Genomic DNA, 27,905 nt, shown 5'->3' on the forward strand with positions numbered 1-27,905 from the left:
ATTGTATATTAATGAACACTTTCATTTAAATGCTGTTTATTCAAAATTTAATCTTTATTTATTATTTTCAAAATTATAATATATTTATAATTACATATTATATTTATATTTTCAGATGTGATTTTTGGATGAAGTTAACTGATGTTTTTTTTTCTTGGTCAGGATGCTCATCGTACAAGGATGAATATAAACTGAGAGTAAGTGATTAAAAAATAAATTTTAATAATTATTTTATTAGATTAATAATATTTAATTATTATATTTTTGATTCTTTTTAAAATTATAATTGCAATCGTACACGAGTCGATAAATTTATATCGAGTTTCTTGATAATCGATTAAATGAAATAAACTTTGAAGTGCATATTATTATTTAAATCACTGTTTGTTAGTAGTAAGTTTAGTTATTTTAGAGTTTTATTATTCCAAAGTTTAGAGTTATTGCAGATTTGTAAATTAGATTTAGTTTACTTTTTGTAATTATTTGTATTAGAAATTTTCGTGTAATAATGGTCAGTGCACGAAATAAGATTATTCATCTAATAATAATTTTCAGTTAATTTTGTACATTTAATTTGTATATTTGATTTATATTAAAAAATATAAATAACAATTTGTTTTTTTTTTTCAATTCTTGTTTCAGATCGTCCAGGTTATTTCAATTGCTATTTGAATCAATGAACATCTAAATCCTACGTTTATGTCAATCTACATCATTTTGGATGCTTTTATTGAGAATTATCTATCATCCCTTAATTTAAAAGGTGCAACGTGTACAAATATTTTGGAGCTGTCGTTGAATTTCTTAAAGGGTGAGTACAAAAAAATTTATAACACGTGAAAGATTTGAATCATATATTTTTTGATGAAAATGAATACGTACAAATTTATTTCTTATGTTTACTTCTTACGTTGTGAATTTATTTTTGTCTTGGGTATTTATTGAGTTCTCATTTTGATTTATTATTAGATTTAATTAAAATAAGATCTTTTCGTTTGAATATGATCGTGTTTTTAATAAAATCATTAAACAAATGTATCCTTAGATATACGTTACACATTTATAAATTAAACTAATGTAAGTTTAACCGTTATAATCCAAAGTGCACGTGAAACAAACAACATACTTAGCATCGAATTTGTTTCAAAAATAGACGAGAAGGACGAGTAGAATTGAAGTTGCAAAAAGTAATGAATAGTAATAATAGTAATCACGTTAATTAATTAGAATATTCGTGAAAAGGAATAATTCGAAGAAATTTAAATAATACATAAATATATATAGTATATATTATCATAATCTTCCTTTATTGATTAAATTAATAAAATTGTTCGATTTAAAAAGTAAATATATAAAGTCGAGTCGTATTAATTCGGAAAAAAACATTTACGATAAATCAAACCGAATCGAAAAACACGTTTTAATCTTTCTCATAAATAATTTCTTTTTCTTTTCCTAATTATATATTTTATGTTTTAATTATTGATTTTATATGTACAGGTAACAAAAATATTTATGTAGTAGTAGAATAATTCAAATTTTCTAGTAATTGTATGATGTTTGAAAATGTTTTTTTTTTTTCATTTATAAATTATTTATTTTTATTAATATTAACCCTTATAGATCGTTAGGTTTTTATATTAATGATTCTCATTAATAAGTTATAATAAGTGGTTTCGGTAAATATCCAATAAAATTAGTCAGTATTATAAGAATAATTCGTTATTTATTAGAAATTATTGATTTCTTTTTTGAAGTGGTACTACAAATATATGAAAATATTCATTTATTATTTATAACATATTTTTATTTGTAAGTCACTTTCCACGTAACGTACGACCGATAAGGGTTAAAATATTATATTTCTTCTTTGTCTCTCGTTTTTTTCTTATTTTATTTTATTTTTTTTTTTTTTTTTACGATGGTATGCGAAGATAGGGAAGTTTCTTAAGTGAGAAAATAGGCGATGTCGGTTGTAATGTCTTTAGGAAAAGCCTATAAACGATTTAGCGGTAATGGAAGAGGACGTATATGCCCAGGAGCATGGTTGGTGTGAGCGACCGAAATAATAGGGCAATTGTTATGCCAAAGCACGGTAGGCAGAGGATCAGAATACGACGTTCTCGATAAGACACGACCCTGGCCATACTTAACGAACTTACACTTTTGTGACCGCTTGCTTGGACGTCTACACCCCATCAACCGATCTTTTTTCCATCGATTCTAGATCTTCTTTATTCGAATATTTTCACGATCTTTCTAAGAAAAATTCTTAACATTATAATTATCATATTTCGTCAAACGTTTCTTTACTACTTTTTTGTTTTTTAAATATTTATCTTTAAAGTCAAGTTCAAGATCATGAATTTTCTCATGATCGTGTTTGACCAATCTTTTAAGATTCTTTTATATATTTTTGAAGTGAAAACTTCTTTAGAATGGGAGTGATCTGAAAAGTAAATAAACGCGATCGGTCAGGAAACGGAGCTATGAAACGGAGTTATGAAACAGCTGCTATACTAAATAATGAGAGAAAAACAGACAAACCTATAGGATTGAGTCAGCGAGAGAATGAGACGGAATATAGCTATACAGTTTTTCCTATTCTCGGTCTCTTCTTTATGCTATGCTTCGTAGTTATCACACCTGGTTGTATGTTTGTGTGCGACTGCATACTACAAAGCGTGGACACGTATTCTTTCGATACTCGAAATGTTTGTAGGTAGAAGCGACAGAAGGGTAAAAAAATAAACAGAGATAAGCACGTAGGTATGCGACAAAAGTGCAAGGTGCAAACAAACCAACGGTCGAAATAAAGAAAGAAGGTGCGTGGTCTGTTTTTTTTTTTACCAAAAGTGTCATTTATATTCTATTTAAAATTGTTTCTACTTTATTGAAAAATAATTATTAAAATATTTATTTCGCAAATATTATAATTAACAATTCTAAAATATATAGAATATAATAATTGTATTGTCTACAATATTTTACAAAAAAAAAAAAACAATTATTATAAGATACATAAGAGAAAAAGTATAAGACTACATTCTAGAATATTTTTCTTATAAATATCCAAAGACATGTTTTTCAATTATAATATTTCTCTCAAAACTTAGTTTTTCGAAGGTTTCACTTCTAACACGTGTGATCTGCCCACATGATATTTTTTTTTTATCGAAAGTAGGCCATAAATTTTCAACCTAAGTATTTTGTAAGAATGTGAAAGAAAAAAATATTTTCAATTGAATATATTTTTGTTTAAAAATTTTTTTCTTTCATCCGTTAAAATACATTGATTTAGGAAAAATAAATTGTAGTATAGGATCTATTGATACTTAATTAGTTTCATAGCAGATTAAAAAAAATACGACAAAAAACGTGACCTTTTTGACGATAGAAAATATTCTTAGATGATTTTGGATACAAGAAAAAAAAATATACCTATGTATATATTTTTATATTTCGTGTTTTTTATTCGATTATATAAATTCGCAAACGATTACGTAACGTGGATTTAGGTTTATGTATATATATATATATATATATATATATATATATAGATTAAACACAGCTGGGCTAGGTTTTCTCGTCTCAACATCTCAAAATTACATTGTAGATTTTCATAACGTTCTGTAATTCCGACGGGTGGTCTTAAACTTTCCAACGGCAGCTTGCGTTACTCTGTGGTTGAGATGAGAAAATGAGAGAAAGGGAGAGAAAGAGAAAGATAGGAGAGAAAAAGATATAGAACTCGCGATTTTAATTTGTTTTTAGATCGAATAATTAGAAAAACATTCTTTTTTTTTTTTTTTGTTATCCTATGATTTATTATCGTCGTAAAATTCATTTCTGATTTTACATATTAAGCTCGTATGATCTTATTTCTTATTTTTATGGAGAGAGAAAATAAAGGGGGAAAAAAAAAGAAAAAGAAACGAAAAAAAAAATATATTATATAATAAGAAAGAAGTCATTTTCGAATAGGCAAATCTTGAAAGGTCGGATGGATCTTTTTGAAAGGCAAAGCAGAAACGAAATTTGGTTCGGAAGATAAAAGGACGTGGTCGGTTCTTTACGCTAGACATCCGTCGAGACCACGTTTGAAAGCACGGAGAAAAGGTACAACGACAGGATTACGTTTCCTTCAATTTCCTCTTTTGAGGATGAAAGGAGACACTCGACGGTGCGTGCATATTCTCCCTATCTTTCCTTTTTTCTCTTTTTTTTTTTTTATTTCCTCCTATTCGATTATATCGAATCGGGATAAAAAGTTTTGTGAGCGATAGTTTAATTCAATGTACTAAATTCGTGATAATAATATTTAAATTAAATCAAGATTCATTATACAATTAATTACGTAGATTTTATGTAGAAAGTATTTATTTATTTACATTATTTTTTTTTCTCTCCTCGAGTATAATCGTATTACATTAATTATAATTTATATTCAAAAAAATATATGCAATGTAATGTAACTATACAGATATGAAGTAAATTTATTTAGAACGAGGATAGGAAATGAAATAAAATAAATCAAATTTCGGACTTTTCAAAATACACGAGTGTTGCATTAAATGTCATTTCAATTCGTATAATTAATAATACAATTGCTTCTTTTTAGTTTTTTTTTTCTACGAAATGTCGTTCTTTATTTCATATAATATACAAATTTAATATAGCACTTAAAAAATAATTTTATTGCGGTATTACAATAAAAAGCCACAAGGAGAAAATAAAAGATGAAGAAGAAAAAGAATAAGAAGAAGAAAAAATGAAATAAAATAATGAAAAAGGTAAAAAAATAAAAAAAAGAAGAAAAATCGTAGATTCGAATGGAATTAATTAGAGCTGGAATCTGATCACGAAGAGGATCGAACGTGCATGGATGAGAGGGGTATTGAGTGAGGATGGGGTTTGTGGGGGGAGGTTGTAGGGGGTGGAAACGCGATTACAATTCCAGAATACCGAGCGAGTCAAGCCTCAGCACGTTCAGTTTCACCCCCGTACGTCGAAGGTATCGCGATTACGAGTCCGTACGGGCCATTAGCTCGCCGTTTCAAATTCGTAAACGTATTGCGGATTCTCCGACTTCCGGTAAGGATCCATATCGCTATTCGATGAATTTCTCCTGATGCTTTTCTCTTGCCATTTTTATTACGCTTAAAATCGCATGATTTGTTAGAATTTTTTCTGCAAAATTTATTATAAGATCTTTTAACATGTTATTAACCGATAGCTTAATTAATGAAAACGTTGAAGTAATTTCTCTTCTCTCTCTCTCTATTATTTTCATGTTAAAATATTAAATTAAATTATGTTTAATTCTAAATACCACTTTTTCAAAATTTATTATACTTTCATTTAATTATTAGCATACGTATTAAGATTATAAATATGATGATTGGATTATTTATAAATGTAATAAATAAAATCATTATAAGAACCTTTGCGTTATGTATTTACGATAAATTAAAATGTAGATAATATTGCGCCTGAAGATAGGCAAACCCTTAGTACTATGTCGATAACTACGAGTTCTACTTATCATTATAAAAATTTTGTAGGTACAATTCCCTTTTGACGCTTCATTCCTTGTAAAACGTTTGTATAAAAGGGTTGTCTATCACGAAGGGTCATTATTAATTTTTATCAAAAATTAACAAAAAAATACATATACATTTTTTACATCAAATAACGTTATTAATATAAACGTCGATAATATATTTAATTAGGAAATATTTTTTCGTCAGTTATCGAACAACTAGCTAGCAATCCCAGCCTCTCTCTAAAGTTTATAAACGGATTGTGGGTTCTTGTTGGCAAACTGCAAGAACGTTTCTAAGGTTACTCAATTGCATAGATTCTCTTCGTTAGATTCGCACCGACAAATGAATGCGGTTTACATTCTACAGGTATACGATATTCCTTCCTTCGATACTCTCTCTCTTTCTCTCTCTTTCTCTTTCTCTCTCTCTCTCTCGCTTTCTCTTTCTTTCTCTCTCATCGAAGATATTCGAAGCATTCGAGTCGAGGTCGAGCAAGAGAACTCGATGATATCTCGATATGAGATTGATTCGATATTAGTGAGAGATATTTATACTATTCGAATTACGAGTTATTGGGGAATTTAGTTAGTTTCTATTAAGTTATGATATTCGAAGATATTTTAACGACACGAAAATATCGACAAATTTAATTGCAAATATAGGAGATTTTCATTATTAAATTATAAAAATAAAAATAAAATTAAATAAATAAATATAAATAAATAAATATTACAAATAATATAGTATATATAATTATTCTATTAAGAATATCATAAAATAAATGATAATAAGTAAATAAATCAGGTAAAATTAATCAAATGAAAGCTTCACCAATTTGTTTTCATTGATTGTGTGATATTTTTGTTATTGTTATCATTTTTATTAATAATATTTTTGATGGTTTCTTTTTTTTTTTTTTTTTTAGTTTAGTTTAGTTTAGTTTTTTGTTTTGGTTTTTGTTTTGTTCGATGGTCATCACGACGCTAACGAGACGTTTCTCATCGGTTTAAATCGGCTTCTATTTTTCAACGCGAAATAATGATTAACGAGGGGCGAGAAACTCGTTGAATGCGTTAATGGGAGAATAAATCAGAGAGCCTGCGAGTTTTCGTCTGGCTTGGGCGCGAGCGCAATATTAAATTATCAGATTAAATTACAATTAATGAAATCTCTACTCGGTCTATTCGCACTTCATATCATTGTTTAAACGCACGTACTCACTCGTTGCCAACTACCTGACTGCGCATTATCAAGGACGAACGACGTTTTATCATTTTGAAGTTTACACGTGTAGTTAGTACTATGTACTCATCATTTTGTCGATTTGTTCGTTAATTACATATCCGTGTAACTTACTAAGTATTTACAATTAATATTAAGAAGAAGAATAGAGAAAATATAATTAATAAAAATATTATTATAATTTTGTTGTTTTTGTCGTTGATGTTTTATATTTAAGTAATAGGTTTTTTGTTTTTATTTGGATCAAATAAAAAAGTGAAAATAATTAAAAAATGACGAGCAATAAAATTGTAATTACTTTGGTAATTAAATATATGTTCAGGTATAAAATAATAATTTTTTTTTTTTTTGGTTTTTGTTTGTTTTTGTAGTATTACAATTTAAGTTCTACGATTTGTCAAGTATTTCTTCTTTTTTTTTTGGTGGGGGGGGGGGTGTTGAAATAAAAGATTGGAAAATATAATTAAAAATTGGAGATTACTTTTATTTTCATTTACTTACTACAAATCTTAATTATTTTTGCAAATAAATACTTGTGCAATGTATAAAATCATTACATTTTATTTTTTTTTTTTTTTAGTATTAACATTTATGTTCTATGATCTCTCAATTGTTTTATTTTTGTTTGTTTGTTTAATTTGGATTAATTTACAAATAAGAAATCGTTAAAATTAGTAGCTGAATTTGGAATAATAAAACCTATAGTATATTTTTTAACAACAGCTTAAAATAATAAATATCGAGACTCCTTGATTATTTTTTTTTCTCTCTGCCTTTCTCTCTCTCTCTCTCCTTTTATTAGCTGTTATTAATAATAGAAGAAAAAAAAGAATTCGGGTTATGTTAGAATTATATTTTGATCGAGATTGAAGCTCGCATACAGCGGAATAGTCAAGAAAAGAGAGAAAACGTCGTTGGAATTCTCAGATCCGCGGTAAATCCGACGAAGAGCAAGAAATTGAAACGTCGTAGACGTAGAGTAAGCTTTCTCCCTTTTCCCGAACGAAAAACTTTCTCGTGAGTCAAGGGGTGAGGAGAAGAAGGAAAAGGTGTAGGTGGGGTTGGTGGTGGAGTAGAAGAAGAAGAAGAAGAAGAAGAAGAAGGAAGAAAAGTAGGAGGAGGAGGAGGAGGAGGAGGAGGAGGAGAAGGGTTTCGTTACCAAGAAGGTACTTTCGTCTTACCATGTACATATACATTCACAAATGTATCCACGGATATATGCTACAGACAACATCCTTTTTACTTCATTTAAAAGAGAAAAGATTTCAATATCGGAGATATGGCCTTTGCATGAACGCATCTTCCTTTCTCTCTATCATTTTTTTACACAAAGAGATTCTCGCATAGTTAAAAAAAAAAAAAAAAAGAAAAAAGGAAGAACGAAAAAAAAAATAAGAAAGAAAGAAAATCCGGAAATGAAAAACGAAATGAAAGCTGATGGTGGTGGATCAACAGAGAATAAAAAATACTTCCTAGAGAGAAAGAGAAAAGATTATGAACATTTGCGTTAAAGAAAAAAAAAAAGAAACTTAAGTAAATTTATTTATTTGATATGCGTGTATGCATAAATGAAATATGCGAAGGTGTAAGTTGAAAAAGAGAAAAGAAAATAATTTGTAAAAAATGTGTATTAAACTTGTCAATGTTTTGATTAGTTTGTAATTAATAACTATAGCAAAGTTATTTGTTCGAAAGAACGTGTTGGTTAAAAAAATTAATTCTTCGAATGTTTCATAATTTAATAATGTTCGACACGTTTGTTCGTAAGATTCGAATAACTTTTTTCTCGTAACAAATCGACTAACGTACGTACATACGTTGATAAAAATAGAGAGAATGAGAAAGAAAAAAGACAGAGAGAAAGAGAAAGAGAGAGAGAGAGAGCTAACTTTGAGTCGAGTACTACTCGTCGAATAGCTTCGCAAACTTTCAAACACGAGAGATTTTCGAGTCAGGCCTTTCTATTCGCATTTTTTTTTTCATACATTTTTTTCTCTCTTTTTCTTTTTTTTTTTTTTTATCACAATCGAGATAACGAATCGTCTCTCTCGTTCTCCTCTCGAACGATTATATCGATCGCTCGATCATCACGTACGCGAAGAAGTTTAACCTTTTCTTTTTCTTCTTGAGGTTTTTCCAATCTTTTGAAAACGTTTTTTTTTTATTTCTTTTTTTTTTTTTTTGTCGGTCTTTATACGAACCATTCTCTTGTCACACCAAATTGTTAGATTTTGATTTTTTCTTCTTTGTGACTTTTGGATTGCTGATAGATTTATTTTATTACATAGGTGAATCAAATATTCGTTGATGCAAATCTTGGCAATTATGCGTTTGTTTAAATCTTTTGGAATTATCATTTTTATTTTACCGTTTGTTATACTCTGAAAGTATTTGAAAAATTAAATTATATTTTTGTATTAAATTATTTTATTAATTAATTGAAAAGTCATGTGTCAAGGTTGACTCATATGTTGTAGGGATAAAAAGTCATGAATTATGGCAATTATTAAAATTAATGTACAAATTTGATATTTTGGAATTATAATTTGTAATTGACTTTTTAATACACGTTGATAGTAATTATGAAATAATACCATTTGCAAAACTCATATATAAGTTTTATTAAATCAATAAAATTTTACATATTAGAATTGATTTATTAATAATGCAAAAATAAAGTAATTTAATGGTCTCTCGTGGTACGAAAAATGTAAATAAAAATTTGAAAATGTGAAATACAATATTAGACGATTAAATGGATTCATCGTTTAAATATGAAATATCTTAAAATTCGAGAGTTTCGAAGAATTAAAATCGCGCATGGATATGTGTATTCGCAGAGTTAGAGAGCAGGTATATCAAAGAAAGAAAATTAGGGTGACCTAGAGGGTTGGCCAGCGGCTATGAAACGTATTATGAAGTAATCAAGAGAAGGGAAGAAAGAAAGAGAGAGAGAGAGAGAGAGAGATAGAGAGAAAGAGAGAAAGATAGAGAGGGTGAATTTAATTCATAATCCAGCACAATACACCAGTTTGCCGGGAGCTTCAAAGCTCATGAACCTTTTACCAAACCCTTTTCTTCCAACCTTCCAAGCGCTACCTTACCTTACCGTAGCAACCCACCTACACTCTGTGAGGATTCACGAAAATTGTTTGGTTTAAAACGCCAAGAGCTTGAAAGAACTTCAACTCGAACATATTCGGTGCGTTCGAGAGCACATTCCAGGTAAATGTCGGACATTTAAGTAAATATCTTTCTTTCTTGAGAAACGTTTTGACTACAGAAATAACTGAGATTTTTAAATCCTTACTACAAAGATGTTACTCTTTCACTCTATTCTTATTTTTTATTTTCAGTATCTGTTAAAGTTTTATTATTGCGAATTACATTTTAATCGTCTTTACGTTTCTTCCTGGAAATAATTATAATTATATTTTACTTTTCTTTCATCGATACAAATTTTATCGATCTTATTGAAATGGTTAATTAAATAAATAGATAATTAACTTAAATTTCTATAAAACTACTGTTTAATTTATTTATTTCCTTCGATTTTCTAGACGATACATTTGCAAGATAATAAGTCATGTAAATTAAGTTCTCTTTCTTCTTATTTCCTTTATTATTATTATTATTATTATTATTATTATTATTATTATTTAACAATTTTCTGCAATAATAATAAATTAGGTTAGTACAAGAAGTATAAGATGATGCATTCCTCCTTTCTCTGAATAATTTTGTGGAAAAATAAAATAAACAATATATTCGGAATAAAATAATAGCATTGAAAATTGGCGTTTAAAACAAAGATAAACTTGGTGGGACAGGTAAAACGTTGAGTGCATGCGTATGCTTATACATTTACAGGAACGATAAGGTTTTTATTTAACGTTGTAAAATCACCGATGTATTATTTGCGATAGGAACGGTAAGTGGCGTCACGCCGAAATAAAAGCCGTGGTTTTCGAACTCTCAACCAATCTCAAGTGGAATCTTAAATTTGCGTATGGCTCGTAAAACTCTCAGAGCCGTCAAACTCCCGGACGATTTTATGGATTGTAACGGCGGTCCTTCAGGATTTCTGTACTATTCTCTACTCAATGTTCATTCTCCCTCCCCTATCCTCTATTCCAAATTCTTTCTTTTTGTTTTTTTTATTTTTTTTTATTTTTCGTTTCATTCCTCCTTTCTTTTCATACCCTGTTTTTTTCCTATTCAATCTTCCATTAAATTCGTCATTCTTTTTTTTTTTCAGTACAAACTCAGGAGAGGATAGGGATGATTTTCGTGAAAAAGACGCCGATTCAAATTGGCCAATAAAGTTTTCGATAATTTCGTGATAATCTTTTATAATATAATACTTCTTTCTCCTATTTTTTATTCTTTACAAAATTAATTTTTATTAATCATATTTTATTTTCTTTTTGCTTTTTCTTTCCCAAAAAAGAAAACGAACGAGGGATTAAGCGATGATACTTTTTTTTTTCAAATACCATATTTTCAAGATATTTCCGATCATACTCGATATTTAATTTACGATGGAAATCAATCGATTAGATATTTCATTATATTAATGTACATTGTATTGTACATGTTATGATTTAATTTATTATTTAAAATTAATTAAATGATCGAATTATCGTTACAGATTTTATCCTCGTATATTTGAACGAATATCCCTGCAAATAATATTAGTCTTATAAATTGAATTACGATGGTAGAATGTAAAAAATAAATGAAATTAATCGACACTTTGGACGATTAATTAGACTGCGATTAATTAATTTTCCACACACACACACACATACATAGATACACACGATTATGACGTATCCTTCTTACGATTAGTATTAAAAAAAAAATTTTCTTGAGATTAACTCAACATATTCGAGATATACGTTATAGTTAGAATTGAAGATAATCGTTTGCAATATTTAGGAAAAAATATTTCTGTAACTAAAAACAAAGAAATTTTAGGTTAATTAAATTAGGCCCATCCGTTATTCCAATTTTTTTTTTGTATTTTGTTTAGTTTTTTCTTCTTTTTTATTTTTACTTTTTGTTTCTTTCTTTTTCTTTATTCAGCAAGAATCACCGTTGAAATAACAGGTGTAATCAAGGCCGCCTAGCCCGATCCGCATGGATGGTCGACTTTTCATTAGACCTTGCACTGAAGGTTCGACGATTTTGTACAATACGAACGGCCAGATAATCGACGAACTTCGGCACAATGCTTCTACCCGAATCATCCTTTTCCGATTCGCATTGTCTTCGTTGAAGGAAGCATGCAACGTGCTCTGTTCGAAAATAAAAACGATTTCGTATCGGCCTATTCTTCTTTCTTACCGTGAAAAATGTTTCTTTTCCCCATCATTTAAATATCCCAAAAACTTATATTTATATTTATTATTATGACTTTTTTATTAGCTTTTTTCTTTTTTCTTTCTTTTTCTCATTTATTAATAAATCATTAATTATCCGCGAATCTCTTATTAAATGTGTTTATATTATTGATATTAAATATCATTACGCTATCGTATTTATTTATTATTTTACGGTATATTTTTTTTTTGAAAACGTTTAATTCGATTAAAGTATTTTCAGCGTAAAAAATTTGCCGTTATAAAAATAAAAACAAAATATTGTAATAGCCAAAAACTCGTACAATAATACGAGCAGTTTTGATTGTAATCGCGATTGAACATCCTGTTTGATTACGATCGTATACGTACGATTATTGGGTTTCGTATAAAATGTGCGATAAAAGTTCGATGCTTGTGTTTTGGCTTTTTTTTATTTCTTCTTCTTAATCTTCTTTTTCGTTTGTTATTTATTTTTGGTATCGTCCATGAAAATATTATCTCGTTCGATTATATAATATATAACATATTTAATAATAATTATTACATCCTACATTTCATTTGCACCTATACGCGAAATGATGAAACAAGATGGGGAAAACAAATCTAACGAAATCACGAAATCTGTTTAATTGAAATGTCATTTTATCCGCGATCGAGATTATTCCCAATTATATCGCGTACTAAAGCTTAACGCTAATCATATTAATAATCGTTTCGTAAACAGTAAAATCATCGTCACGGCCGCGAGCACGCTCGTAATAATGAATTAAAATCATCGGTTGTATTATCACTGTGTGCGTATGAATGTATTTATGTGTGTATGTATATATGTATGGATGTGTGTGTGTGTGTGTGAGAGAGAGAGGATTCATTAGTTCCGCCGCAGAACCGTCTGTTTTATCTGCTTATTCGTTAAACCTCAATACAATCGGTGATCGTAGATTGCATCGAGATTTATTGAAAATTAAGCATCACCGACTGGAAAATAATGATTTTTATGGGAACTATTTCATTTCCTCGAGGACTCGAGAATCCTATCAATTGGATATAATTAATGTTTCAAATTTGACTCATCGTTATTGATCGATTATATAATACCGAGTGATTATCGTTAATAATTTTAACATTTCACGTATTAATCGTCGTTATTATTTCGATAATTCGATTTTAAAAATTATTACTTAAATCTTATTTTATCTGGCATTCATATCTATTTTACAAATTAATTTGATATTATATATTGAAAAATTCTAATATACTATCATTACCTGCAATGTTTTAAACGCTCGAAGGTTTATGCAAATTTATATGTATCAGGAAAATCTTATTTCCTTTTTTTTTTTTTTTTGTATGTTTTTAATATAATTTCAAATTTACTTTAGATAATTTTGAAAAAACAAATTTAAATTATAGTTATACGCTGAAACTTTTCAATTTCGCAGTTTTACAATTTTAATAAAACTAATTTATTTCTAAAATAATTTAGGAAATTTTGAACATCTCTCAATCCTCAAAAAAAAAAAAATATATATATATTTCAAATAATTTTTATTCAATTATACAATAAATTTTCAAATAATTCAATTATTATTTTTTATTCAACTATAATATATAAAAATGTAAATATCATTTTAATTTAATAACTATTATATTTAAAAATAAGAGAAGTTGAATGGTATAAATGTTGAGTAAAAAAAATAGCACCCCTTTTAAACCTAATATAGGAAGATTAATAAAGATCAATTTAATATTATATTTTATTTATACATTTTTAAAAAATAAATTATATCCATACAATATATAATATAATATAATGTAAAATATTTATTTGAATAGATAGTTTTAATATAATTTTCAATAAAAGTTTAGCCCAGCACCACTCACGTGGTTAGGAAAACGAATCCCCTGGGTAGGTTTCTCTAGGTAGGTACGGTCCTTCTGTCCTCCTGTTGGTTTTCTCGTTACGTAAAGTTAATCCTCGTTTTAGTATGCTAGCAGCGAGTTGCCTGTTACAAGATCGCTTCAGCAATAACTGCCGAAATAACCTCGAGCGCTTGATATACTCGAAGGCCCTATCACCTTACCAGAAGGTATCCCCCGTTCAACTTTACGTACCTATAATCACCAGGACAAACATATCCTCCTAACCGGTTCAATCCTAAGATCGTAGATAAGGCCACGCTTCTCTCTGAATTTTCGACGATCACTCTCACGTTCTCCACGTCTCTTTTTCATCCCCCTTTCCCCTTCACTCTCCTTGTTCTCTTTCACCCTCTCTCTCTTTCTTTATCTATTTATCTATCTAACTTTCTCTCTCTTTTTTTTTTGCGAATTTAGCAGCTTCGATGAACATGCTAAGATTACGTGACAATGTCGAAAAAAAAAGGAGAATAAAAACTAAATAACAGGAAATTCGTGTGTGTGTGTGTGTGTGTGTGTATGTGTGGGGGTATTTCGTCAAAGAGAAGATTAAACGTATAAATTTTATTTTGTTTGACGATAACAGCGGTAGGAGAATTATATTATAATATTTTTTTCTGACTAAACGAGATAACACATTTGTATATGTATACAAGTTTTTGGAGATAATTTTTAAAATTCAAATTTTATCCCGGTATATAAAGGAAAAGTATAAAAGTATTATTTTATTTTATTCTTCTTTTTTTAATTTTTTTTTTTTTTTTAATATCATAAACAAGATGATATACTTACCTCTTCATTCTAAATGTAATTATTTAGGAAAAAAAATTAATAAATAAAAAAATTTTAATAATAATAATAATAATAATAGTAATAATTATGTAAAATTAATTTTAGGTTAAGGTTTCGAATAGAATCACTCACGTTAATCTTTCGTGGCAGTTGCACGCCAAAATTTTATTACATAGTGTTTTGAGTGTACTTATAAGAATTTCTTTCATCACTAAATTGTTCTTCCTCCCTTTTTGTTTACGATCGCACGCCTCTTCTTTATCGATTTAATTAATTCCTCTTTCCTCGTCGCATACAATTTGTTTGTTTGTTTGTTTGTTTATTTTTCTTTCCTTTTTTTTCGATTTGTTTTCTGTTTTCGATCGTAATTTTGTTATTTCTTTTCTCGTTTTTTTCTTTTTTTGGTTTTGTTTTACAAATAACAACATTCAACTCAACGGCGCAAAGCATAATAGTTGTTATAATAATATATCATGTCACATACAATATATATTTTATTATATATATTTGTATATATATATATATATATATATGTGTATATATAATGATATATCATTACTTCGATACTCTTCCTTAAAATTCGTATCACTTATTATTTATATTTATATTTATATTTATATTTATATTTATATTCCTATATTTATATTTATATTTATATTTATATATTTATATTTATATTTATATATTTATATTTATATATTTATATTTATATTAATATATTCATTTATTTATATATATTTATATTTCTGTGTGCTTATGTATACATACAATATACCTTCTCGTTTAATTCGTTCTTTCCTTAAACTTTAAAAACGATTAGACGGTCAGTTCGCGTTACGTCGATTCGTTTAATTAAAAGGCTAAGGATGAAAATATTATCGCTAATTATAAGATTTTTTTCATACTCTATTATAATCATTTTTTCTCTCTCACTCTCATTCCCTTTCATTCTTTCTATCTTTCTTCCTGTTTGTCTTCCTAACGTCTCTCTCCTTTCTATCATCGTCTTTATATTTTTAAATATTATTTATTTTGTTGTTGTTGTTTTTATTATTTTTAACGTTAAACGGCCATTGATGAAACGACACGGCAAGCTCTACATTTAAAGGGATGGACGACGTGTCGTTCTTTTAATTCTAACTCGGAAAACTTAACTCTATTTTTTTTATCTCTCTCTCTTTCTGTCTCTCTTTCACACGTACATTCATTCTCACGTATGTTCGTTCTTTCTTTCTTTCTTTCTATATTACTTCGTATTTAGTTTCGTTTATTAAACTATATGTACAGGATCCGCAGGTGACAAGGACAAATCTTTTCCTCATTCTTCGTTTCCTTTTTGTTTATTTGCTTATTTCTTTTTTTTTTTTTTTTAATTTTTACTCATTCAGGCTTACGTTCGATATATGTGTACGTATTTTTTTTTACTTCTTTACGTGCGAGCTCTTATTTTTTTTTTTTTTTTTAATGTTTCTTTCAATTTTTTATTCGCATGTTTGTTAGTTAATTTATGATTGTATATTTCAACACGGTGGCATATCATCAACGTCACTCTTATCTAGTATAAATTATGATTAGCCTTGACGTTTAATTGTAGAAAGTAAATTATCATAATAAAATACGAACGTGAGACTGAATGATGTGTTCTCTTTTTTTTTGTTTTTTCATTTTTGTTTTTTCATTTAAAATTTTTTCCTTTCTTGTTGTTTTTTTCTTTCTCTTTTTCTCTTTCCTTTTCTTTCTCTTTTTCTCTCGTTTACTCAAACACACACCCACGCACGCACTCATGCAACACGTTTGTTTTTAAACATACATACTTTTTCTATACGTATCGTAATTATTACCATCACGTTATTACTATAATTATTAGTATCATTATTACTATTATTATTATTACTATATGTTATCATTCATTATTATTATTATTATTATTATTATTATTATTATTATTATTAATCACGACAATAATACAATGGTCGTGACACTCCTTAAGAGAGTTGCATTTTTATAAAATATTTATTATTTTCAATCTTTCGTAATAATTAATAATTATCAAACAAATCTGTATGTGTGCATGATCGAGCAAGAAAAAATAAACAAACAAACAAAAAAAACAAATAAAAAATTAAACACGTTAAACTTTAAACACAAGGATTGTTGAAGATTTAACAAAAATTGTGTATCATCTTCCATTAATTTCTGGTTTTTTTTTTTTATTTTCTTTATTTTTTCTTTCTTTCTTTTCCGTTTAATTCCGCAATAGTAATTATTGTAGTTGTTAATACAAGCTAGTACCTTTATTTAATCCTTTCTTTAATGCTTCGAGCTGTAGCATCAACCCCTTTACGCGGAATACCTTGACTCTCTTTCTCTCTCTCTCTCTCTCTCTCACTCTTTCTCTCTTTCTCTTTCTCTCTTTCTATCTTGAACCTGTTGCTTTAAACAAGATGTACCTTGAATAATGGATATTCCTAAGTAGTTCCAAGTCAGCTTAATCCAGCGCTCGTTTACCTCCGTTCGCGAAAGAGCTACGTTTCTGTCTGCAGTGCGCGTTCGCGGTTTAATTCCCACTCCTCGGCTAATTAACATACGCATTAATTAACTTCCACCCACCAGAACCCACCTTTCCTATACTAGACCACCTAACCTTTCGTTTAAACGGATCGAAAGGTTATTTTTATTAATTATTTTAAATAACTATCCATTCAAATTATTTCATCTTTTTAGTATCTTAAAATGTATTCGTTCAAAAAGTAATCTTCTGAAAAATAATTAAACGCGTTAAATGATATATTATAAATAATAATTAATTAATTACTTTTTAATATATGTAATCTGTTCGTCTTCAAACCGATCATCATTACGATTAATTACAATCATTTTAATTTTATTATTACATTGTGATATTAAATATGTCATTTACATTGGTTTATAATCAAGGAAAATTCGAAACAATACAAATTCTAAAAACCACGACATGACGATGTTATTCGTGATAATTCCAGACGAATTATGGAAATGAGACTGACGGAGAAAGAAAGTAAAAAAAAAAAAAAAAAAACAAGAAAGATAGAGATGAATAGAGAAATTAATAAAAAAAATTTTTAATAAAGTAATATAAAAAGAAATAATAGAACAATATTAACAAAAATATGTTGTCGCAGGTAACTGGAAATGCTCGTTGGCATTGCTAAAAGCAGAGAATAGAATAGAAGAAAAGAGAATAGAAAAGAAGAGAAGAGAAGGGAAGAGAAGAGAAGAGAAGAGAAGATGTAACTAAATTTTCATTTTTCCACTCGACCGAATACTCGTATCTGCGTGCCCTATACCCATGAACGCGTCCCCATCCATGCCTATATATGCCCCGTATCTGTGTCCACGTGAGGGGTGGGTTTTATATGAGTGAGTGTGCTCGCGCGCGCGCAACACGACGTGACTTTAATTACGTTCGTCGAGGAGTCACGGATAACACGTGCCGCATCCCCCTCGTGCCAAGATAAATCATTATGTAATGCACGTATTTTTCTCCTCTTTCCCTCAAGGTTATTTTTTTCCCCCTTTTTTTTCCTTTTTCCTTTTTCCATTTTTTTTTTCTTTTTTTGGTTGTTCTTGTATTTTTTATTTTACTTCATTTTCTTCTTTTTTTTTTTTATACTTTCTTTTTTTTTTTTTTTGCTGCTACTACTGCTGCTGCTGCTGTTGCTGTTGCCTACTACCATTGCCATTGCCGTTGCTGCCGTAGTCGCCGTTGTTGGTAGAGGTGCCGGTGGTGGCAGATTTCCTGCGTGAAAACGGGCAACCAGGACGACGGGCGTTAAATAATGCGACAAAACGTGCAACGAAAGTACCTCCAGGGACGAGTTCTATGTTCTTTCTCTGTTTCTCTCTTTCTATTTCTCTCTTTCTCTTTCTCTTTTTTCTCTCTTTCTCTGTCTATCTCTTTCTTTCTTTCTCGTATTTTCTATGTCTGTGTTTTGCGTGCTTACAAATGTATAACGAGTTTTGTTTTACACGGGTAAAGCACTCTTACGGAAACTACCCTTGAGAGCTAGTAGTAGGGAACAAAGGGGTAACGGAAGTGACACTTTTGGAACATAATCGGTAGGTGTTTTCAAATGAAAATTAATTTACCAGATGTCTAATTTTTTTAAATAACCTTGACACTTCATTTCTCTCTTTTTTTTCTTCTTTTTTTTTTTGTATTATTTCAGACGTTAATTCTCTGTAGTATTAAGAAATTGGAACATTTCATTTATAATTAATAAAAACACTAAGCGTTGTCTAAGTTATTTTTTTTTTTTTTGTCAAAAATAGACTCTTACACTATTTTTATAAAAAAAAAAAACAAAACAAAACAATAATTTATTATTGTTTTTTCAAATATTTTATTATCGATATTGAAAAGTCATCCTTTATTATTTCGATCGAAGAGGGTTAATTATTTATATTCGAATGTTAGACGTGAAGATGTATATTTTAATGAAAATAAATTCGTTCGAATAAACGAGCCATGTCGAGGAAGATAAAGAAGAAAGGAAAAAAGATAAAGGAAAAAAAAAAGGGAAAGATGGAATCGAGTCGAATGAAAAGGAATTTCGTTCTTCGGGGGATGTAGAAGGAATGATTTGAATGGTAAGGGGTGAGAGATTTGGATAGCCTCTTTGGATAAGAGAAAAGTATGTCTGAACGTCAGCTCTTTAAAAGGGTAGCTCTTGGAGGATTGAACATTTTTACAAATAATAATATTCTGCTCTTTAATATTCATTCGCTATCATCTACATCTTCATCTTTCTCTCTCTCTCTCTCTCTCTCTTTCTTTCTTTCTCTTACACGTTACTTCTTTTATTCGTTGTATAATACTTTTTTTCTCTTTTTTCATACTTTTCTTTTTATTCTCCTTGGAAGAACCTCTTCACGCTAGAATATCGGACACACGGAATCTGACGTTTTAATCTCAAGTATCCAGATGGGTTCCGCGATTTTGTATATAAAAAGATGACGAATATATCCAGAGAAAGAGAGTTAAAGATAAAGATAAAGATGGAGATAAGGATACAGATAAAGAGAGATAAAGATAGGTTCGTTTATGGTAGAGTAGTACCTGTTTGTAGGAAAATTTATGCTACAAGTAATTTTTATATTTTATAATAGTAGCAATAATAATAATAATAATATTAATAATAATAATAATATTAATAATAATATTATTAATAATAATATTATAATAATCTATCCCTTGCGGTCCTGGGGGATAAGAATAAGCCGTAGCAGTCCTTGTGCTTGTCATACAAGCCGACTAATAGGGAAAATGTCATTATAATAATTATAATAATAATATTAATAACAAAGAACGTAATTTTTAATCCTAACAATTTTACAAAATAAAATACTTTCATTAGATACATAATATTATGGATATATATATAATAATTTTTGCATGAATTTTTGCATGAGAAACGATAATTGTCCATAAATTTCCTATATATATATATAATTTTAATAATAATAATAATAATAATAATAATAATAATTACATAATATTATCATAGAAATATATAAAAAAAAAAAAAGAAAAAGAATCGATTCTCTCACACGTAAACAATCTTCTTCTTTTCTTCTTATTTCGCTGTGCTGATTCTGTGTTGGGGCGTGGGGGCGGGCAGGGGGATGGGGTTAGGGGTTGTGGATCTGTTGGCGCGGCATGAATATTTTATTTTATTTCTTTTTTGCTTTTTAATCATTTTTGTTTTTTTTTTACTTTTTTTTTTTATCTTTCGTTTACTGATATTACGGCGTTATACAATATTTTTTACATTGAAAGCGATAGTCGTTGCACTTTGTGATTTGCCATTGATCGTTCGTTTCATTTAATTTAGTTACACGTTTCTTCTTTTCATTTCTTCTTTCTTTCTTTTTTTTTTGTTCCGTCTGTTCTTTTCTTTTTTTCTCTTTTAAATCTAATTTTTTTGTTTTTTTTTAATTAACAAATTTTTCATATCCCTCGTTTTCACACTCAACTTGGCACGCGTAAAATCAATTTTTCAATAACAAATTTCAAAACCCTTTTATTACTTCGTTTGACTCGTATTATCGTTACCAAACACATACATCTTTGTAGATTTTTCTTCTTCTACTTCTTCTTCTTTCTTTAGTTTGTTTGTTGGTTTGTTTATTTTTCTTTTAATTAGGGTTTGTTTTTTATTATTTTTTTGTTTTTTGTTTTTAATACGACACTAGCTACACGGTCAGTCTTTATGCCCTTTTTTTTTACTTCGTGTACGTGTTTGTATACGCTGTGTACGTGTAATAATGTGCATGTTTTTTTCGGGTTTCTAATCTCGCGCATGTACGTGGCTATGTGTTTTTCTTCTTTCTCCATGTTATTATTTAATTGTTTGTTTGTTTGTTTGTTTTTTTTTTTATTATTAACGTAGTCCATAATTACATAATAAGCGGACGACGATGGTCCCATTCGTAGTTTTGACACTTATCGAATGATCGTCGTCATAATTAGGCTCATTGTCAGTGCTATCGCTGCACCTGTTGTCGTAATGCAAACCGCAGCATCTGTAAAATGATCAAAATTATTATTTTAATTATAATATTATTAAATTATTTTATCAATATTATTATTAATTAAATTAAGAAATATTTCTTAGTCGTTACAAAAATTCATTCCTTTTTTTCTATTACTTGCAATGAAAAATATTTGAAAAAAGAAAAGGTGCATTTGCGTGTAATTAAAGAATTATACTCGTTGCTACTTAAAAAATTTAATATAATTAAATAAATGTTTTAAATAAAATTTTATTATACATATATCATTAATTGTTGTTATTACATTTTATTTAATTATTGAATAGAAATGTTTCAAATGTTTAAGTAAAAATAATTACAAAATAAAAACATAAATATTATTCATTACAGAATAACTGTGTAACTGACTTGTGGTGGTGGTGGTGGTGTATTTTCAAAATAACATAAATTTACTTTCACGATTAAAAAAAAAAAAAATGAAAAAAAGAAAAGGATAAAGATGAAATGAAAGAAAGAAAGAAAGACAGAAAGAAAGAAATCTTATCGTTGAAGGAAACGTCGAAGTCAATTGAAAAGACTCGAGAGTCGTGTCTTTGCACGACTCACTTTTTTCTTTTTATTTTGATGCAACCACTCCAGTATCAACCCCTCTTTCCCATCCCACCTTGTACAGAGTCACCCTTAAACCAACGTCATACTCCGATTTTTTCTAAGGAGAGTCAGAAGGTAAAAAGGGAAAGGTTAAAATAAGAAGAATAAGAAAAAGAAAAAAGAAAATAAGAAAGCAGAAGAAGAAGAAGAAGGATAGAAAAGCTACGAAAGTCGAGCCGGAAGTCAGTTATTTTTCCGCTTCGTTCAAACCCTTCTTCTTTCTTTATCTTTCTTCTTTCTCTCTCTCTCTCTTTCTCTTTCTTTCCTTCCTCTTTTTTTCTATCTCTGTTGTACCTTCAGCTATTACTCGGTTCGAGAAAAAAAAGCGTATTTCCAGGGAGGTTATTTCTTGCTTTCGCTCATCTTTTCACTCATCTCTAATTAGCAATGAGAAACAAGGCAGTCGGCGCGAAAGTTTTCCGTCTCAGCCGAATTAATCCTTTCTTTCAATATTTTTTTCCCCTTTTTTCTCAACTAAAGGAGAAACAGAGAGAGAGAGAGAGAGAGAGAGAGAGAGAGAGAGAGAGAGGGAAGAGAGTAAGAGAGAAAGAAGATTACTCCCTTTCGCTATTTCCGTCTCATCATCTTCTTCTTGTTCCTTTTTTTTTTTTATTATTATTTTTCTTTTTCATTCTTTCATCGTATTTTCCACTTAAGGTACTCGTCGTTTCTTCTTACGTTTCATTTTTTTACTCTGTATATAAGACACATTTTTTTTCTCTTTACGGCTCTGTAATTGATCATTCAATTTTAAAAAAAAGTTTTGCATAATGGAATATTTTTGATTATTTTTCAAATTTTTCTATGCTTGTGCGCGTAATTGAGATTAGAAATCTTTTTAATCGAACGAACGTTGATAGTCGAATTTATTTGTTTTTATAGATACAAAAATAAATTATGGCAAAATTGTGTGTCTTGTGTTGTGTGTGTGCGTGCTTGTGCTTTTATTTATTATCCTTTTAATTTATTTATTTATTTGTACGTACGATGTAATATAAAAAAAAAAACATTGTTACATTCGTTAAAAAAGCCCCCCCCCCCAAAAAAAAAGTCAAAAGAACGATCCTATAACTCTTATTTAAAGCTTTGCACTTCGACATAGGGCAACTCATAAAACAAGAGAGAAAGACTATATCGGAAAGCGATATTTTTCGAAAGTTATTCAATGTTTCTACATTCGAGGAGGTGGTGGAAGAGGAGGAGGAGGAAAGAGGGGAGGAATAACTACACAGTTCTACGGTGTTCCATAGTGCGAGAGAATCAGAGAGAAGCATTTTAATGAGATTCGTCGTTCGAATCTAGCGCGTGTCAGGACAACTACGAACTAACGGAATTTATACAGAGGTATTTTTAGGCGTAAAAACATAAATCCCCAGCTTGTTAATGAAAAATTTCCGGGAAAATATGACATATACCCCTCTCCCTCTCCTCTTTCCCGATTAGTTTTTCTACTCTTCGTAGGAAAAAAAAACGCGATGCGATGGATGGATGGGAGGATTGAAAAATTAAACGTCACTCTTCTTACATCAAGTTAACATCGAATTAAATGTATTTCTATCAACAAATTTTAATCAATAATCAAATTTTCTCTCGTAGAAATGGGATTAATGTGTGAATACAAAAAAGAAAATTCTTGTCTCCCTTCCCTCGCCCTCCCCCCAAGAAAAAGAAAGAAAAAGAAAGAAAAAAAAGGTCGATGGTGTTTCTTCTCTCTCTCTCTCTCTCTCTCTCTCTCTCTCTCTCTCTACGATGAACAATATTAATTAATAAGAAAGAAAAAAAAATTAAAAAAAAAAGAAAAGAGAAAGATACTACCATGAGATCACGAATTCAAGCGTTAAGTAGTAAAAGCTTGCAAGGAAAGTTTCAACGTCAAGCTTGTACACTTTTACCCTCTTCATTTTTGATTCTTTCTTTTTCTACACGAAATTACCTACTCTCCAAGGGCCATCGTGATCATACCCCCATAGTAATATAAAAAAGTATGTGTATATGTATATGTATGAGAGAGAAAAAGATCACTATCTCTCTCTTTCTCTCTATTTCTCTCTCTTTCTGGTTCACACAGAGGACGGATTTTCACACTTTGCCATTATGCAAATTCCTTTTAAAAGAAACCACGGGAGTGCGACGATATCGATGCCGAGCTCTTTCCGAGGTTGAAGTTGGGTGTTGAGGGGATTTCAGGGGGGGGGGGATTGAAGGAAAGAAGAGAGAGAAAAAGGGAGAGAGAGGAAGAGAGAGAGGGCTGACTGATGAAAAAAAAGGTAGGGTGAAAAAATGTAAGCGAGGAACGAAATATCCGATAATGCCCCGAAGCCCTTGCGAAGGAATTTCTGAAGGACCACCGGCCGAGTCAGACGTAGAATTCACTACTCTATGTGTGTGTGTGTGTGTGTATGTGCGAATACCGAGATAGATTGTAATGGCGATGATGGTGGTGGTGATGGCGGTGGGATTCCCTGTCGTTTAAATGCCACTCGAGAATGATCGGATAAAACCGCGAGTTCGCCTTGCCAAACCAACGGCATTTGTTTCCTTTCCCTTCGGCTAATATTCTTTCTCTTTCTTATCTGTTTTCTCCTTTTTTTTTATTAATTTTTTTTTATTTATTTACTTCTTCCATTTTATTCATTGAATTCTATTTTTGTTTTTTTTTTTTATTATTTTCTTGATTATTTCTTTTCCATTCTTTTTTTTATCCCTTTTTCACTCGTTGCTTTCATTTTATGTTGGATTTCTATTGAACGTCGTCTACGAGTAAGGATTGGTAAATTGGAGTGAGTGAGTTAGTTGGGGAGGTTGGAAGGTGGAAATAGTGGTAGCTAAGAGTTAGGGGATGCCAATCATCGAACTTTACACCCTCTAACGATCCTTACTAGCTCGTTACTTTGTCCCGATATCCGTTACATTCTGTTCAGGCTACTTTTAATTGGCCGAATAAGATGCAACTGTGACTAGAATTGTGTCATAAAATCAATCGATTTTATTTGAGCTTTCCACATTGTTTGATTTATTTTCTTCTTTTTTTTCTTTTTTTTTTTCTTTCTTTTTCTCCAATGTTATAGGACTTGGAAAAGAATGAATTCAAAAATGGGTGATTATAGTTTAAAAGGCCTAATTTTTTGAAGTTTCCTTTCTATTCGTCTATGGTTATGTGTGTGTGGTGTGTGTGCATGCGCGTTTATTTGTAGTTTCGTTTCAGAGGATTTTATTAAGAATAAAAATTATAAAAAGTTAATCGAATTATTTTTCATATTATTCATTATTTTCTTACTTTTTTTTTCTTTTCTTTGATTTTCTTTTCAGATAATTATCAGACTTACCGTTGTTGTCGGTGGGCCAATCGTAATTCCTTTTCCTGTCCAGGTCGTTCGACTTTTGTTCCGACTTTCCGATCTCGTTTAAGTTCGACTGAAACTTATTTTCTGTGAAGGTAGAAAAGAAAAATTATTAATAAGGAATCAGATATAATAATAATAATAATAATAATAATATGTATCGAAAACTATTGTCAATAAAATCAATTATTATTTTAATTTCATTGACAAATCATTTCGTATGAATTTGGTTATAAATATCATTGCTTTTTGTTTTCCTTTTTTTAAGCAAAAAAAGGAAAAAGAATAATTATTTGTACTTTTATTTATTTATTTTTTTTTAGAAAAAGTTAAAAAAAAATATATTCTCTTACGATCGTTAAGATGTCCAAGACCTTGAATGAAAATGATTTGCTTGCGTGGGATGAGGGGGATACATTTTATCGCGGTATGTCTGGCAAACGCGATAACTAGTATGCTAACTAAAGGTAAACACAATACAGGTGAGCGTACACGATGTACCTTGTTGTCCTATCAGCTACCTGTATGTAGATGCTGGACCTTGCAGTTATCATATTGCACAATAATGAGATCCCTGCGTGTATATGTCATGTGTATACGAGCAAACAATGCGTTTAACTATACCACATACATACATGCGTATACACATATACATATTTAAGCTTACATGCGAGTACATATGTCAATATAGGATATTAGAAATTTTTGGAATGTTTCTCGATGATATTCATAATCGAGAATGAAATTTTTCATTCGTATGATTTATATTTTTATTTATTTTCGACGATAAGAGGGAAAAACGAAATAAATTTTATCACCATGGTTTTTGTTTACGCGTCATTATTTACGTTTGTTGCTTTTTGTAATTTATTACACGAGCTTGTCGACGAATTTCGTTGTTCTTTTCATCCTGAAAATGATAATTAATGCTTTTTTTTTGTTTGTTTGTTTAAATTCGTAGATTTTCACGATAAGAGTTGAATGTTGAAGATTTTTAAATTAAATATCTCTCATTCTCTCTCATACTTGCCGAGTTATTATTTTTTTCATTCTTTCTATTCATTCAAAACTTTAGGTAAATAAAATTATAGCAAGAAAAAAATTGAGTGATAAAAGCCATGAAAAAAAAAAAAAAAAAAAAAAAAAAAAGAAAGAAACATACAAAATATATCAAATAAACGCGAACGTTTATATGAAGAGTTAAAAATGAAATAATCAAATGATAATGGAAAATGTTTAAATATATTTTTATTTATTTTACGTTCGCGATTATTAAAGATAGAACGAACGTAGATCAATTTTGGAAAATTAGAAAGAGGGATAGGTAAAAAGATAGATATGGATAATGAGAAAAGTAAAAAGTAAAGCTCTTTGCTTAGAGAACAAAGGGTACATCGAGTGAAGATGCTTGGAGCGATGTTACGCCTAAAGTGGGCGGTAAACGTGTCAACTGGTATGCAAACGACGAGTAAACACAATTCCCTTATCCTCGGGCACTACCAAGTCGTTATTTTCGCGTTGCTCTTGCCTTGCGTTAGTCGTGTGACATGTTTGTCACACTAAAGTGAGAGAGATAGTATATGCGTGTGTGCATGTTTGTGTGTGTGTGTGTGTGTGTGTGTATGTGTGAAAGAGATAGATAGAGTTCAGTTAACACGAATCGAACGAGTAACACAACTGATAACGAGCTTTATTTTAACACCTTTTCTTCATAATTCTACAATTCGTGTGCATTGGGTATTATTATATTAATAAATTCGTTCGATATTTTTCCCCTTTTAAAATCTTTGATATTCACTCGAATTAATTAATCAGAAAGGTTTTTAACAAATTTGGTAGACCATAGTAATCGTTATTACAAGATTTATATTCAATATTTGGAAGAAAAATATGGTAAATATTTGATGAATTATTGCATACACAATTGTTTGTTATCAAAATACTTGTTTTATTTTTTGTTTTTGAGTTCTTTCTTTCTTTCCTCGTTGTTTTTCCATTACGTTACGAGGATAAACAATAAAATATGGAATATAATAAAATACGCAAAAAGAAAATAACGAGAGAGAAAGAGAATGTTTGTTAATCTCTCAAATTTTTAACAATAATTTTATTTACGTACGACTTTTGTTTTCCTACGAATGATTGGAAATAAAAAAAAAAGAAATATACATAAGCGTATTATATATAGTTTTATTATGTATTCTTGCTTATATACTTTTAATATTATACAAACATGTAAAATAATTAATTTGTGAAAAGTTAGGATTAAAATTAGAAAAGCAATTGTTAGAAACTAAAAAGGTAAGAATAGCCTAGGGATCCTGATGATCGGAGGTATGGAATCGGAGGGTTAAGCATCGTTGTCCTTGGAACACGATCTTAGGACAATAGCCTATTTTGGATGAGGTAATGGACGATCTCGCGTGGAGAGACTGCCACGAGCGTTATGTAACATAGTAGCTACGGTCCGATAGTAGAAGCAGTATAGGATAGGAAGGAAGGAAGGAAGGAAG

General features: G+C 29.4%; 1 protein-coding gene across 2 annotated transcripts in view; it reads right to left on the reverse strand.

The window, feature by feature from the left end:
- Positions 1-14,999: 14,999 nt before the first annotated feature.
- Positions 15,000-27,905, reverse strand: part of LOC107063836 (uncharacterized) — a 244,597-nt gene continuing 231,691 nt past the window's right edge. For both annotated transcript variants that reach the window (XM_015315959.2, XM_089179470.1), the window contains exons 10-11: positions 25,378-25,479; positions 15,000-21,430 (exon numbers count right to left, since the gene is read on the reverse strand). In XM_015315959.2, the coding sequence (XP_015171445.1) occupies positions 21,351-21,430; positions 25,378-25,479 (182 nt within the window). In that variant the 3' untranslated portion in view covers positions 15,000-21,350. The remainder of the gene's footprint in view (positions 21,431-25,377; positions 25,480-27,905) is intronic.

Source organism: Polistes dominula, unplaced genomic scaffold, assembly GCF_049000335.1.
Source record: "Polistes dominula isolate Pdom_NZ unplaced genomic scaffold, Pdom_raw_medaka contig_373, whole genome shotgun sequence".
NCBI lineage: Eukaryota > Metazoa > Arthropoda > Insecta > Hymenoptera > Vespidae > Polistes > Polistes dominula.